Source organism: Trachurus japonicus, chromosome 15 (genome assembly GCF_045865225.1).
Source record: "Trachurus japonicus isolate A0001 chromosome 15, Traja_1.0".
Lineage (NCBI taxonomy): Eukaryota > Metazoa > Chordata > Actinopteri > Carangiformes > Carangidae > Trachurus > Trachurus japonicus.
The window spans coordinates 31,887,745-31,901,845 of record NC_140921.1 but is presented as its reverse complement, the minus strand read 5'-3'; the positions used below and the strand labels follow the sequence as shown (position 1 = coordinate 31,901,845).

Here is a 14,101-nt window from a genome sequence, read left to right as displayed (position 1 = left end):
GTTAGTTAGATAACTTTATCTCCAGCTGAGTTGGAGTTATAAACAAATCAAACACATCTATTTATTTTCTGGTATGGATGGTATGACATGATGATGATCCCATTATAAACTTTCAATATTCTCTGATATGGACTTTTTAAAATTCATACAACATGTCTGTTGTTGTTGATATGGACCGCTTGTTGTGTCTGGCTCAGGTGGTAGAGCGGGTCGTCCACTAACCGGAAGGTCAACGGTTCGATTCCCGGCTCCCCCTGTCTGCATGTCGAAGTGTCCTTGGGCAAGACACTGAACCCACACCTGCCTTGTGTGAATGTGTGTGAATGATTATCTGTCTGCGAAGCCTGTCTGCGAACAGTGCTGTGTGAATGTGTGTGAAAGGGTGAATGCGACCATTACAGTGTAAAGCGCTTTGAGTGGTCCGAGTGACTAGAAAAGCGCTATATAAGTGCAAGTCCATTTACCATTTAATAATAATACTGTTAACATTCATACACACAAATCAAAACCCCTGACAAACAGCAAAAACTAGCAAACTAAACAAAAAGAAAAAGAGAAAAAAAACACACAACAACAAAACATACAGTATAGAGAGGGAGGATACAGTTCATGCTCTGTATGGATTTCATTGTCAAAAAGGTTCAAAAATGATCCTGTACAAGGCTAGATTAAAATAAAAAACAAAAACAAGACCCAAAACATAAAATGTCTCATCTGCTTTAGTCACTCAAAACAATATTTGTGAGCGTTTCTGTTATTCACTCCATACATACAGTAGGAGGTTTATACATTGAATTTGTTTATGACTCAACAAATGATTTTGTCTTATACAGTAGAGTATGTTTGTGATTTATAGTTTGCCACTGCCTATTCAAATGTTGCACATGCTGTAAATGACATCCTACTGTAGCCATACATGTTCATGCATCATGGATGTGTGTAAACATGTGGCTGCCTACAAATTGTGTGTGTGTGTGTGTGTGTGTGTGAGAGAGAGAGAGAGAGTGTGCTGGGAACTGTTGGAAGGATGGCTAAAGGACAGGAGGAAGCAATGGAGGGAGAGAGAGGGAGGAAGGACAAAAACGGGGGATGAGCGTCATTCTAACACGCAATGATTGGTGGGAGGGAGGAGAGTGTAGGCTACACTCTTACTGTAAAGGGTTTCTTGCAATACTAGAAAATGCTCTTTTAGATTTATTTTCTTAATCATCATTTTTTGGTTCTCTTTAATTCAGTTTTCTTTGTCTTAACACTTTCTACTGATGTAGCTCCACTGCTTTTTAAAGAAAATGTAATGTTACTCCTGCCACACTGCAATAATTGTTGGAGTTGATTCTTTCTGTCTTTTGCTTAGGTCACAAAACACTATGGAGGGAAATACATTAATTCATTAATTCATTCAATATGATACAATTCATTATTCCAATTCAAAACAATGAAGCCTTTGTTAATATAGCCTAGTTAATAGCTCATTGCAATTCATAAATGATTATGTAGGCTTCCTCCCAATGAGATCTAGCTTGATATTATGAGATAAATCAATGGCCTTTAATAGACCTCGAGTATATTAAGGGATTTTAATGGTTCATATATTTTTTTAGAAGGAAACGTATTCTAATTTAAAAGCCATCCCTTAACTTGCACCACCCTTTTCACTAATATGAGCAATTTGTTTTTAATTTAGGCTGTTAAAGTAGCCTAAATTAATTTGTTTGTAGCCTACCACTGAAACCTTTGAAACCTTGATCTAAACATCCCTGTCATTTGGCTCTGGTCCTACACGACCCACAATGCATCCCTTGAGAAAACCCATTATTTCCTGTGTGTGCTATAGGCTGGCGTGAGCGCGCATCTTAACGGTGAGTGGAGCCCCCCATTCTCAAATGAGGACTGCGCGCTCCCGCCGCAAGAGAAGTGAGCGCGCTTGAGGGGCTGCGGTCCCATTGACGGTTCCGTCTCCCTGACAGCAGCATCAGCATCAGCGGCGGCGCTGGAGAAAACAAGAAGTCGCCGCCTCGCCCTGCAGCCACACGGAGCAGCTGACCGGGACAGAGCGGAGACCTGAGCGGAGACCTGATCCGCCTTCAGGGACCTTCTGTCTGCCCGGCCTCAGGAACAAAAAGAAAAAAAAAAGAAAAAAGGAAGCGAGATCCCCCTCCCGCGTAACGGCAACCCGACCGACCGCCGGTGATATGGGCTCCCCGTAAACCGGAGGTGGTGGAGGGGAGAGGTGGGCGGGCGGGCGGTGGGAGGGGGGTGGGGGGAGAAGACAGCGGAGCAGCGAGAGGGACAAGCAGAGGCTGAAAACGGCAACCGGGACCACCATCACCGCTACTTCCAGCACAGCTAGCACCGACACCGCCGCCCTGGCTGCCCCCCCCCGCCGCCATGGGAACTCAGCATCAGTCGCTCCAACCGCCGCTTTGTTGTCCGTGGGCCATGTCGTGATCCGTGGGCTCCGCCAGCGGGTTTTCTATCCGTGATCCCGACCGAGGCGAGGAGGAGGAGGAGGAGGAGGAAGAGGAGGGAGGGAGGAAGGGAAGGTGGTGGTGGTGGTGGTGGTGGGGAAGATGTTCGCCTCGGTGGGCCCTCGGGGCGGCCCGCGCCCACCCGTCGCCCAGGCCATCCCGGAGCCGGACCTGAGCCATCTGACGGAGGACGAGAGGAAGATCATCATGGCTGTGCTGGCTCGGCAGCGGGAGGAGGAGGCGAAGGAGGAGGCCATGTTAAAGTAAGAGAGAGAGAAGTGAAAGATAGTGAGTGAGAGAGTGAGTGAGTGAGTGAGTGAGTGTGTGTATGTGTGTGTATGTGTGTGTGTGTGTGTGTGTTAGGGAGAGAGAGAAATAGAGGGAGAGAGGCTGGGCCTGGACTATTTCCGTCCAGAAGACCATCCACCTCCTATGGACGACATGTCTCAGCATCAGGACCGCTCAGCTCCACTGTACCTGAACTATGCATGTATGTGTGTGTGTGTGTGTGTGTGTGTGTGTACCATATCCTGCAGGTCCCTCCACACAACTCATTCACTCTCTCATTCACTCACTTGCACATGCAGGAGCCACCAGCTTAGACTGCATGGGTTCACGTCCGGTTTTGCAGATTTCCTCACTGCTCCCAGGAGAGACTCAGGAGAGTGTGTGGTTAGGGTTAACTTTTACTCAGGAAGAAGGAAGAAGAGAATCATGGGAGGGCAAAGGTGTGTCACCGTATACCACCACGTTATCCAGCAGCTCTGCATGAAAAACATCAACTAAATTTTCTCATCTTGCACCCCTTTCTTCCTCATAATATCGTCACAGCTGTTCACACCGATGCCTCAGTCGAGTGCAGAAGAGTGTGTGTGGACTTGTACCTGAGATATTTCATTGATAGATGCAGCAGGAAATAGCAGAGGGCTCATTGAAGCCACGGCATCGAGACTAGTAAAAGTAAAACCCTCCCTGTTGGCTTTTATCTGTGCAGCATCCATCTCAACAGCTGCTGTTCTCAGCTCAGGGGTGCGGTTGAGCCTTTTCCCAGCCTTATGCACTGTATGTAGGCCAGTGCTCTTGCAACAGACATCACACAGGCTGTTATAGAACCAGTAGGCCTATAACAGGGGGAGGAAAAGGTGCCTGTGTAGTGTCATTTTCAATCAGGAGTGACCCCTTCACTGTGTGCATCCCATCCACCTCCTCTTCCTCCTCCTCCACATATACATGCATGGAGAAAAGTCTCCTCCAGATTCGTTTGTCACTGCGATCACTGCAGGAATCAACCCACATCCACCCCCTTTCCTCCAGGACCAGAAAATGTATGAAGTGGAAACGATGCCTTTTTTTTTTTTTTTCTTCTGCCCGGGTCTGCATGGAGCTGCGTGCATACATTGGCAGCTAGAAAAAGATAGAGAGCGACCCACCTAAGCGAGGCACTCCTCAAGCTTTACGTCCCTGTTCTATTTTAAGCCCTCTTTGCGGACTGATAGCCCAGCACTGGAATGGGAAGATCGATTCATTGCATCTAAAGAAGGAAATGTCCAATATATAACTGGGGCTCTAAGTGGCTATGCATCATTTTCAGTATAGCGTATTAGGAGCACAGCAGATTCAGTCATGTCATACTGTAGCGGCTGCAAATAAAGCAGGCTGTCAGCACATACATGTCTTAACCTATATTGGCTTCAGCACCGTTTCTCCTCTCATCACCGTTTCAACAGGGAAGCTCTCTCTCTCTATCTATCTCTCTCTATCTCTGTCTTTACAATTGCAATCCTGCACAGAAAAGCTGCACAGGTTGACTAATGCATGCACGGTGAGTGTACTAGCAGTAGGGTCGTGTGGGTTGTAATGCAGAGAGGTAGAAAATACACTCCTCTTCTGAGCCGTTTAATACTCACCATCAGTGTTCTTGCTATTAAAGTGTATAGGATCCGTATGCAGACCTATCTGTAGCTATATAGCCATAGCTGCAATGATTCAATAAATAAAGTAGATAAACAATAACAACCTCTCAGAAATATGTGATAATGAACCTCTACCTCAGTCCTGTGCACCATCTTTAAAAGCTTTAAATCCCACTTACATAACATAAATGTAAAACTAAAGTATAGGAACATATTACAGTGTAGTCCCACTCTGCATAACCAGTATAACCAAGTGCCAGTGAGCAGTATGAACCTTGCCTTGCTGGCCAAAGAAGTAACATGTATCTCTGCTAATACCCAAAGCATGTGCATGTAAACAAATTATTATTAGTTTATCCAGCATAATACTCTACTTCATGTACATGTTCATGAAATGCACAGCAGCCGTACTCTCTGAGAGTAGTTTGACCATGTGTATGCTCACATGTGTCACTTGTTTTAATTTCACTGAGACCTGGAGTATGTCACTGCCTTCACCTTAATAAAGACAGGAAACGCATAACACACACACACACACACACGCACACACACTTCCGCTGTAAAAGATGAAAAATGATCCGTAGTGGATGTTTGAACAGTGTGTGTGAGTGTGTGCAGCAATTGTTTTTCAGAGGAGATTTCTTTGCGAGGTGTTGTGAGAATTTAAGTGTTTATTTTAGCTGAGCCGATTCTATGTATGATGATTTCTAGAAAACGGCGAGACATCAGTATGTGAGAAAGCTCCGCAGTGTGACAGTTTTCTTAGAGCTGTGAAATGTCTCGGAAAACGTCAGACTTCTTCTCACATTCTAGAGCGGAATCTCTAAGATAGGGAAAAACAATGTGACCTTAAAGGACCACGAGGGGCCAAACTAATGTGCTGTATTTTTTGAGTAGAAATTAAAGTTTTTCCACTCAGTAACATGACACTAGCAAACACTACAAATTGAATCATCATCCCGTCTATGAAAGTGCACATGTTTTTGTTTAAACACCATGATCATTATAAACTAACACTAACTAGCACCATAACTGCAACAGCATGTGATAACAATGTAACACTGTAAAAAAACAATGCTCACATGATGTTCACTTAAAGTTTAGTTAAGTATTGTAAGTCTGCAGTGTTCACGTTCATATCCACACCCTGTACTGTAGAAGTGAATGGAAAGAGGTCTAAAACATGACGACACACATCTGAAAGTTATGCGCAAAAATGGAAGATCAGTCCAGGTTTTTAGTGGCGGTAGTGGCTCAGCGTCTTTGAGGAACAAAGAGTTATCGCCATTTATAATGTGCCAAAAGTGTCTTGATAATGAGAGGGGTATCCACAGTATTGACGATAAAAAGATGTGTTCTGTTTTAGACAGCGTGGGTGTTGGCGGGGATTTCTCTCTTCAGAGTTTCCCTCTGTGATCAGACTGATCAGAGCCCGCTGTTCATGTTTATGGATGAGATGGGTTTTGAATCACACTGCGAATGTGACATATTGAAAGCATGCCATTGTTGTCTGAGGCCTGTCATCGGTGCCAAAAGGTATCCTGAGCGTCTAAATGAGCAGTCTTTATCAGTTTGGTTTGTATTTAAAGCAGTCATTTTTTCTTTTGTTTAGTGTAGTGGGTGCAATATTGTTTGAAACAAAATAGCTGCATTCAGACTCAAACAGTCAAGCTTCACTCTGAATACTGGAGTGAATAACCTCAAATCATGAGGTAAATAAGACAAATATCCAGATATGAAAGCTATTATATAGGTACTGGCATGAAATCTGAGCATCACATAATGAAGCCAGGGTAAACCCCAGGCTGGATCCTGATGATCCTGACTCACAGAAGAAGAGCTGAAGCCGAAGTGTTGTAGAAGTTAGGCAAGGCAAGGCAAGGCATCTTTATTTATATAGCACATTTCATACCAAGGCAACTCAATGTGCTTTACATAAAGACACAACATTTAAAAAGAGAAGCATAAAACAGCATTAAACAAACATTTTTTTTTAAATGAAGAGTAAACATTAAACAGAGTTAAAAGCAGGAGCAAAAAAGAATAAAAAAGTAGAATAAAAGAAAATAGATAAAGTTTAAAGTTCTTAAAAAGAGCTCAGCTATAAGCACTTGAAAAGAGAAATGTTTTTAACCTGGATTTAAAAGTTAAAAGTTACGGGAATGACATCAGACCTTTTAAGACTCCTTCGTCCATTATGTTTCACAGGACGACGGGTGAAGTTGTTCCACAAAGACTCTTTAACTTGATGTTTGTTGTTAGCTAGCTGTTCATTGTAAAACGGGGATGTTGTTAAACTATATAAATGATGATGTTCACTGGGCCTCTGGCCTGATGACTCCCTCTCTGTGCTCTGGAGGTGGGAGACAACAGGATCAAATGTCTTCTTGTAAACAGTCACACTGTGTTTGGTGTGTGGGACTGATCCCTGACCTGCCGGTCACAGAACAGGACTACTCCCTTTGTGTTGTGAGTGTATGTATGTTTGCCGTTGTATGAATGTATTCATGGAACTGCTATTCATGGAATGTACTGTTTTTTATTTTTTTGGTTTGTTGTTGCTGTTATATTGTATTCGAAAAATAGAAAAAAATGATATATATATTAAAAAAACTATATAAATGAGCCAAATGCATATATATATAATGGTCTACCTTTGTGTCTCAGGGAAGAGAAGCCTATACAAGCAAGAACGGTGAACCTGGTCGGACAGAAGAAACCTCCGCAGCAAAACGACGTCCGGTGAGTGGCCACTTAAAAACCCTCCCGAAAAAAACTAGTGGAGAGTTAGTTGCTAATATTTGCTCTTGCGTCACTTTTACTGTCACTTCTCCCTAGTGGCCCATAACAACCTCACAGAGCTGGCAGTCTGTTGTTTTGCCTCACATTCATGTATTGCTGCAAAGTCTATTTTACACCTTGGATGAGTCACCGGTATAAAAGACGAACTCGTGCACTGGTTACTATGTTTTGCAAGTGTGACTCAAGCCGTCATTATACCATTTGTATGATACTCTAAGTGGGATGGCAGCAGACAGACGCCTCATTTAGAGTTCCAGATTTATATTTAGGAAGTTTGGTGTCACCGAGCCTCACTCTTCTTTACTTCCGGACTGACTTTGAATCCTGTTTAACACACTCTCTCTCTCTCTCTCTCTCTCTCTCTCTCTCTCTTCAATTGAAAGCGCTTTACTATATTAGCATGACCGTTAAAATACAGTGTTGCCAAAGCAAATAACAGCAATACAGACAAGAACCAAGAAATAAGGCTGCTCCCCTCAACAACAAAAATATACGTAGTATACAGACACACACACATTCCATTTTCTGTGTCATCTATCAGAGTACATCAGGGTACAGCTTCTGCTGTGAAGATGGACATGATCGGTCTGATAAGTCCAGTCCAGATCCTGTTGAGTCATTAGGGACTAGCTGATGTTGTGGTCCTGTTGGCTTAGGCTGGATTCAGACGCTCAGTGTGTCTCACAGTTCACTCTCCTGCCAAGCTGCTTGTCTGGAGGAATGACTGTGTGTGTGTGTGTGTCTGACATGTTTCACGTAAGCTTCATGATTATACCAGGATGCTCACGAGCCCTGGAAAAATACATGAACTATCTGTAATTCAAGTTTGCGTTATACTGTATACTGTAAGTCAAACATGTGTATCTGTCATTTGAGCCTGTTGTATTTTTGATGTAGGCCTATGTTAAAGGGATACTACACCCAAAATCGACAATTCACCAATTTTCTACTCACCGTCATGCCAAGGGAGGGTTTGGAGAACTTTTGGAGTCATCAAAACGCTTTAGGAGTTCCAGGGGGGGGTCCGGCTGGTAGCGGGTTTTCATATAATAGCGGTGGATAGAGTTCACTTTTGAATCGTCCAAAACTATGAAACATCAAGATACCTCCATACTGCTCGTCTGTACTGACCCAAGTGTCCTGAAGCCGCCACATGAAAAAGTTCGGAAAAAATGTATTTGATCTCTGTTTTTATCCTTGTTGTAGCAGCAGCTCCCAGTGGCTCTGTTGATGTTTGTGTGCATGCGCGAGATTTGCTGTGAGATGTTCGTTCGTCGTTGTAAACCAATGGATGTATGATGTAAACACGGAAGAACATCTCGCAGCAAATCTCGCCGGGAGCTACTATGATTCAAAAGTGAACACTATCCGCTGCCATTATATGAAAACCCGTTGCCAGCCCGACCCCCCCTGGAACTCCTAAAGCGTTTTGATGACTCCAAAAGTTCTCCAAACCCTTCCTTGGCATGGCGGTGAGTAGAAAATTGGTGAATTATTGATTTTGGGTGAAGTATCCCTTTAAGTTATTTAGCAGTTTATTGAAAGTTCCAGATGATGCACAGTGATACATTAGCAAATGCTGCTTGTGGTGACTCTCAGGGCTTGGTAGCAAACTATTGTGACAGCGCTAACCAGATGATGCTAGACAAGGACATGCTTGTTGCTGTCAGACACACACAATGCTTTCCAATACAGATTATTGGAGAGAAGAAGCTATTTGTGCCCACTCCTTGCTTGTGGACAAGCACATACAGTGAAAGGGTCATATAAATGTGAATAGTGCTAATAAACAGTGGGCTAGTAGCTTCCCTTAGCTCGCCCTTCGCTAACAGGTCACCATGGTCATCACAGCTTGCCACAAAGTTCACTAAAGCTTTACTTCACACAAAAAGTTAAGTTGTGAGAGTAAGTCTTCATTCTGGACAGTGTTTTGTTTTTGTCTATGAAGATTGACAAACTGATTCAGACGAAGAACACCTTAAAACTGAGCTAAATATTTATTTTCCCACCTTTTATTCCGCTATTTAATTTTCAGGCCAGTGTTGGTGCAGGGATTGTGCTGGTCACTGTGGGTTGTGAAACTATATGACCTCATATTATGAAAGCTGAAATGATTAGTAGATTGATAGTGGCTGAGGAGATGGAGCAGGTGGTCCACTTCTTGGATGGTCAGTGGTTCGATTCCCATCTCCTTAAGTAGGCATTCTTGATGTCCTTGGGCGAAATACAAGGGGGCAGTTGTCGGTCTGAGAAGTGAAGCTCACTTCCGCGTTCAAAAAACTGCAATCCCCTCGGCTGTCGCTGGGGGCTGGCTCCAGAAGGGAGCAACTCCAATTGAGCCCCATGTTAAAATAGCCGATTTTACAGCTTAAAAAAACATATTTACAGCCTGGTACATTTTATTTTTTTGGTCTCAACCGATAGTTTCTACCCCCGCACACACTCTGAGGGGGGTGAATTTTTTTTAAAACTCTACCGTTTTACTATTATTAGGTTTAAAGTTCTGGCCAATTAGGGCGCAGAACCGTTGAGTGACAGGTCCGGACCGGAGACCGCTGCTTCGAGGCCAGTGGGCGGGCTCTCGGCCGGCCAACGGCCGCACCGCTCCAAATATGGCAAGTAGAATCCAACATGGCGCGGTTCAAACCCCCGTAGTAGCGGCACAAAACAGACTCACCAAAACCAATGGGTGACGTCACGGACGCTACGTCCATTCTTTTTACAGTCTATGGCGAAATACTGAACTAACCTGCCCCTGATGTATCATTACTGTGTGTGTGTGTGTGTGTGTGTGTGTGTGTGTGTGTCTAAAACCCTTTATGAAGCAAAACAGTGTGGGAACGGGTGAATCTGGTTTCCATTGGAGAGCACTATGATCAATAGTGCTATATAGCTTAGGGTATGTACAGTCCATTTACCAATAATTGATTAGTTGATGGACAGAAAAGTAATTTGCTATTTGGGGAAATCTGATTTCAGCCTCTATGGGTATGTCATACTGCATTTATCAATGAAGTAAAAATATCTTCTGTTTGGATGAGGTTGTAATCAGCTCCATGAAGCTGAGAGAGGAACTTTTTTTGTTTTGACAATGAAAATAATTGCCGGTTGCAGCCCTTCGTATTCATTCTTTTTTTGATCAGGCGGTGTTCAGGGACAAGCTGTTGGGATTTGTTTTTACAGTTGGACAGGCTCCATTTGAATCATTAGTTACATTAAAAGGGGATTGGTTAAAAGTCAGCGGGACTGTGTGTACAGTCTTTAGTGGAGAGGTCCCAGCAGCAGCAGCACTGCAGTAAGAGCCAGAGGTTAGTGTGTGGTGCTTTGACTGTGAGGACGAGGCAGTGTGAATGGACGGGTTTAAGTTGAAGTATTTATTACTATAGATCACAATAAGATATCACTGTCATGATGTCATCAAAGAGATCTCATGTTCCTGCTTTGACTGACACTGAGGTTCCTTTCGTTAAAAAAAAAAAAAAAAGGTTTTTAAACTTGTGAATTTACTACACTTTCAGCTCTTTATGTCTATATTCCCATAAAACCTGCCAGTCATGCAGCACTTCTATCCCTTCTTCACTAACATCGTACCCATAATGCAGGTGGTTAGAGGTTAGCGTTCACTCAAGTGATGCCTCCCATTTCCAATTAGCAGGGATTGGTAGCTTGATGGGTTGGTCAGGAGCGCTTCTTTATAAAGGCTCAGCTCAGCTGCCGTCCTTTCTTCACTGTGTGTGTGTAAAGTCTAGTTATTTGATTAGCGCTTGTTAATATAGACTCGAATCGCCAACATTACTTGAAACAGACTCTGTCGTTTCCACTCTTTGATGTCATACGAGCATCTCGGTCCCGCTGGCTTATTTGCACGTTGAAATTGTGAATTTTCCGTGCATTTCTGTCGACTCCTCTCGCCCGGAATGTCTTTTTCTCTGCCACACAATGATCAAAGCGTAAGACTTGTTTATGTTCTATCTGCGCTGCCTATATGTGTGTGTTGGAGTGTGTGTAAATTGGATCAGAGAGCGAGGTGGGATTACAGAGTAAGTCAGCTGGAGCACATCTGATTCCCAGAGGAATCCCACAGTATTGGCCCCATTTATAACATACAATCTGTGTGTTTCCAGTCAGTATTCCCCACATTATTCACGAGACATTACAGTCAGCGTTGCCACGGAAGTGGGGCAGAGGTATCTGGAAAAAAAAGCAAAGGCCTGTGTCGGCAGGGGCCTGTGGCTTCAGGTACGATTCAACCATCACAACCCAATGTGTGTTACCATCAGGCAGTGTTTATATGTCTGAACATGGAATAACGACGCTTTAAATAAACAACCTTATGAGCGGCGCTACTTTTTCCAGTAACGAATAATCAAAAAAGTGACTGTTTCCCCCGTTATAACGCCGTTACAGTTACTGACAATACATTGGGGCGTTAGTTGACTCAAGAAGCATTTTATAAAAAAGTAACGCAATAGTTACTTTTCCTGGTAATTAGTTACTCTTATAATGTAGTAAATAACTCAGTTACTTTTTGTGGAAAGTAATGAATAACTATATCTAATTACTTTTTAAAAGTAATGTGACCAACACTGGCCTTAGCACAGTCCCCCAGTATTATCTGTCATTCTCCCTCTATAAGTGCATTAGTACAATTATCCTATTCACTTTTTGTTATTTACAAGCTTTGGTGCTTTTATTTTGTTGATAACTTAATAAGCTGGACAATAAGCTGAGTGATTTTTTGGTTTTCAATCGGCTCAGCCGAAAGTAGCCAGGAGATAATTTGAATGTACTGTATAATACTCACACGTGGGCTGAAATAACAGCCTTTCAGCACAGAACTAATAGTTTTGTGCCAGTCTGATTTGTTAGTGTCAGTAATGCTAATAGCTGGATCAGGGATCATGTTGTTTTTACTTAAATATTGATGAAATGTTGCAAGCTAAGCTACTCAGAAATGGCCAAATTCGTTTACCAGTTTAATGTCTTTCTACTTTTTAAATTAATTTAAAAACTGAGGTTATGCCAAGCTATCAGTGATGAATGTAGCTGTCAATCAAACAGAGAAACAGTCAGCTACTTGTTCAATAAAAGAGCTTTGTTCCTACAAAGCCTTTTGATTCAGAAAGAAAAAAAGAAAGAAAGAAAGAAAACAGCCTTTTTAGGACCATGATACTGAAAATGTACTATTACTATTTGTAGTGAGTGATGCTACTGTCCCACACATATGTAGCTGAGGGAATCCCTCAATGGCAGACATCAGCTTATCATTGTGTATCGAGGCGTTATGTTTATTTACAGGATGAATATACAGCGTTTGTAGGGAATGAAGTGGGTGGGGAAACCTGGCTGCTGATGGTCAGCTGCTGCCAAACGTTCGTCAGGGACAAAACAGACTCCTGGCGAGCGGCTGATTGAGCTGCTGACTGTCTGAACACGCTGGGATGTGAAAATGTTTTAGACTTGACCACACTGTACTTGAGAGTTCATCTCTTGGGGCTTTTGAACTTTTAATAAGCACAGGACTTGTGGAAGTTTCTCAGACTGTAAGGGAGCACGTAGTTAATCCTTTCGGCTGTAGTTAATCACCATATGCAAGACTTTCAAATGATAATATCGCAGATTCCTTGTGTTATGAAATGTATTTTAAATTAGCATATTTTTTTAACTTTTATTTTGTATTTAGGTCTGTTAAAGCCATTCTGGCTGGAAGGTGTAAATATAATTCACTTAAAGCAGAAGTAAGCGATATATTTTTGTGTTAATATAAGTCTTAAATAGTTATATCTTCCGACAGCAATCACTACATAGAGTGTTTGGACCGAAACACGGGTCTCTTAGTCACTCTGCTCTGCTCTGAGCCGAGGAGAAAACTTTTCTCGTATCCTACAATTTTTATCCAATGAGGAGAGAGAACGGCATGAAGGGCTGTGTGTGCAGCCAAGGGATGCGCGTGAATGTGGTGACGTAGGGACGAGGACTGTTATGGTGCGTTCAAGGCAACCCGTAACTCGTGTTTTTCCGACCTGTGAAGTCATACCAGTTCGATCTGGTACGAGTTCACGGGTCGGAAGTTACGAGTGGCCGTTATAGTGACTTTCACAGGTAAAACAGGTCGGAAAAACACGAGTGGGTTGCCTGGAACGCTACAAAGTCGTAAGTTGTGACTTGAAGCTGTAATTTACGGTTTCAAAAGCCTGCCTGGAACGCAGCATTAGCCAAAACGACCGGATCGCTTACTTCTGCTTTAAACACACAATAATAATAATAACACAAATAATTCTATGAAACAAAAAATCGCAAATGTCGTCAGCACATATCAAAATGCATAATCTTTTGACATATATGGACATGTCACTCCACCACAGGTCTTTGCAGACAGCGACATGCTTCTGTGCTGCAGCGTAAGATGTTTACACCTTACATCAGTGAATGTGATTGGCCAGGTGTCCCCTGATAGCGGGGTACCATGGCGACGGCCCAGCAGCCCCGTAGTAACCTCAGTGTGCCCTGAGATTGGCGAGGAGTCATTTCCTTCACTTCCTTTAGGGATTGGCTGTTATCCTGGTCTTCCCATGAGTCTCTGCTCCAGCGGGGACAGAGGAGGGACTCGACACACTCTCACTACATTTCATGTGTTTGAGAGAGTTTCATCCTCACTGGATGAGACACTGGCTTGTTTATGATTGGATGTACCCAATAGAGTATAGTCAGTCATTTTATAACTTGATCTAGTGTGACCCACACATGGATTATCACCTTGTCAGTTCAACATGTCTATTTAAACACTCTAAATAGGTTTATTGGAGCTTGTTTTGTGAAACATAAACATTCGGTTGATCGTCAGGATTTAATCAAACCCTCAGATGAAATAGAATTAGGCTGTACACTGAGTCTTCAGTGCTAAAGTGTTCATATCTG

At 42.9% G+C, this 14,101-nt stretch overlaps 1 protein-coding gene across 14 annotated transcripts in view; it reads left to right on the top strand.

Moving 5' to 3' along the window:
• Window positions 1–2,251: 2,251 nt before the first annotated feature.
• Window positions 2,252–14,101, top strand: part of rims1a (regulating synaptic membrane exocytosis 1a) — a 165,134-nt gene continuing 153,284 nt past the window's right edge. For 13 of the 14 annotated variants that reach the window (XM_085800976.1, XM_085800974.1, XM_085800973.1 and 10 more), the window contains exons 1-2: window positions 2,359–2,731; window positions 7,049–7,123. In XM_085800976.1, the coding sequence (XP_085657102.1) occupies window positions 2,571–2,731; window positions 7,049–7,123 (236 nt within the window). In that variant the 5' untranslated portion in view covers window positions 2,359–2,570. Of the gene's footprint in view, window positions 2,732–7,048; window positions 7,124–14,101 lie in introns of all 14 variants that reach the window. The other variant, XM_085800970.1, reaches the window with a different exon arrangement.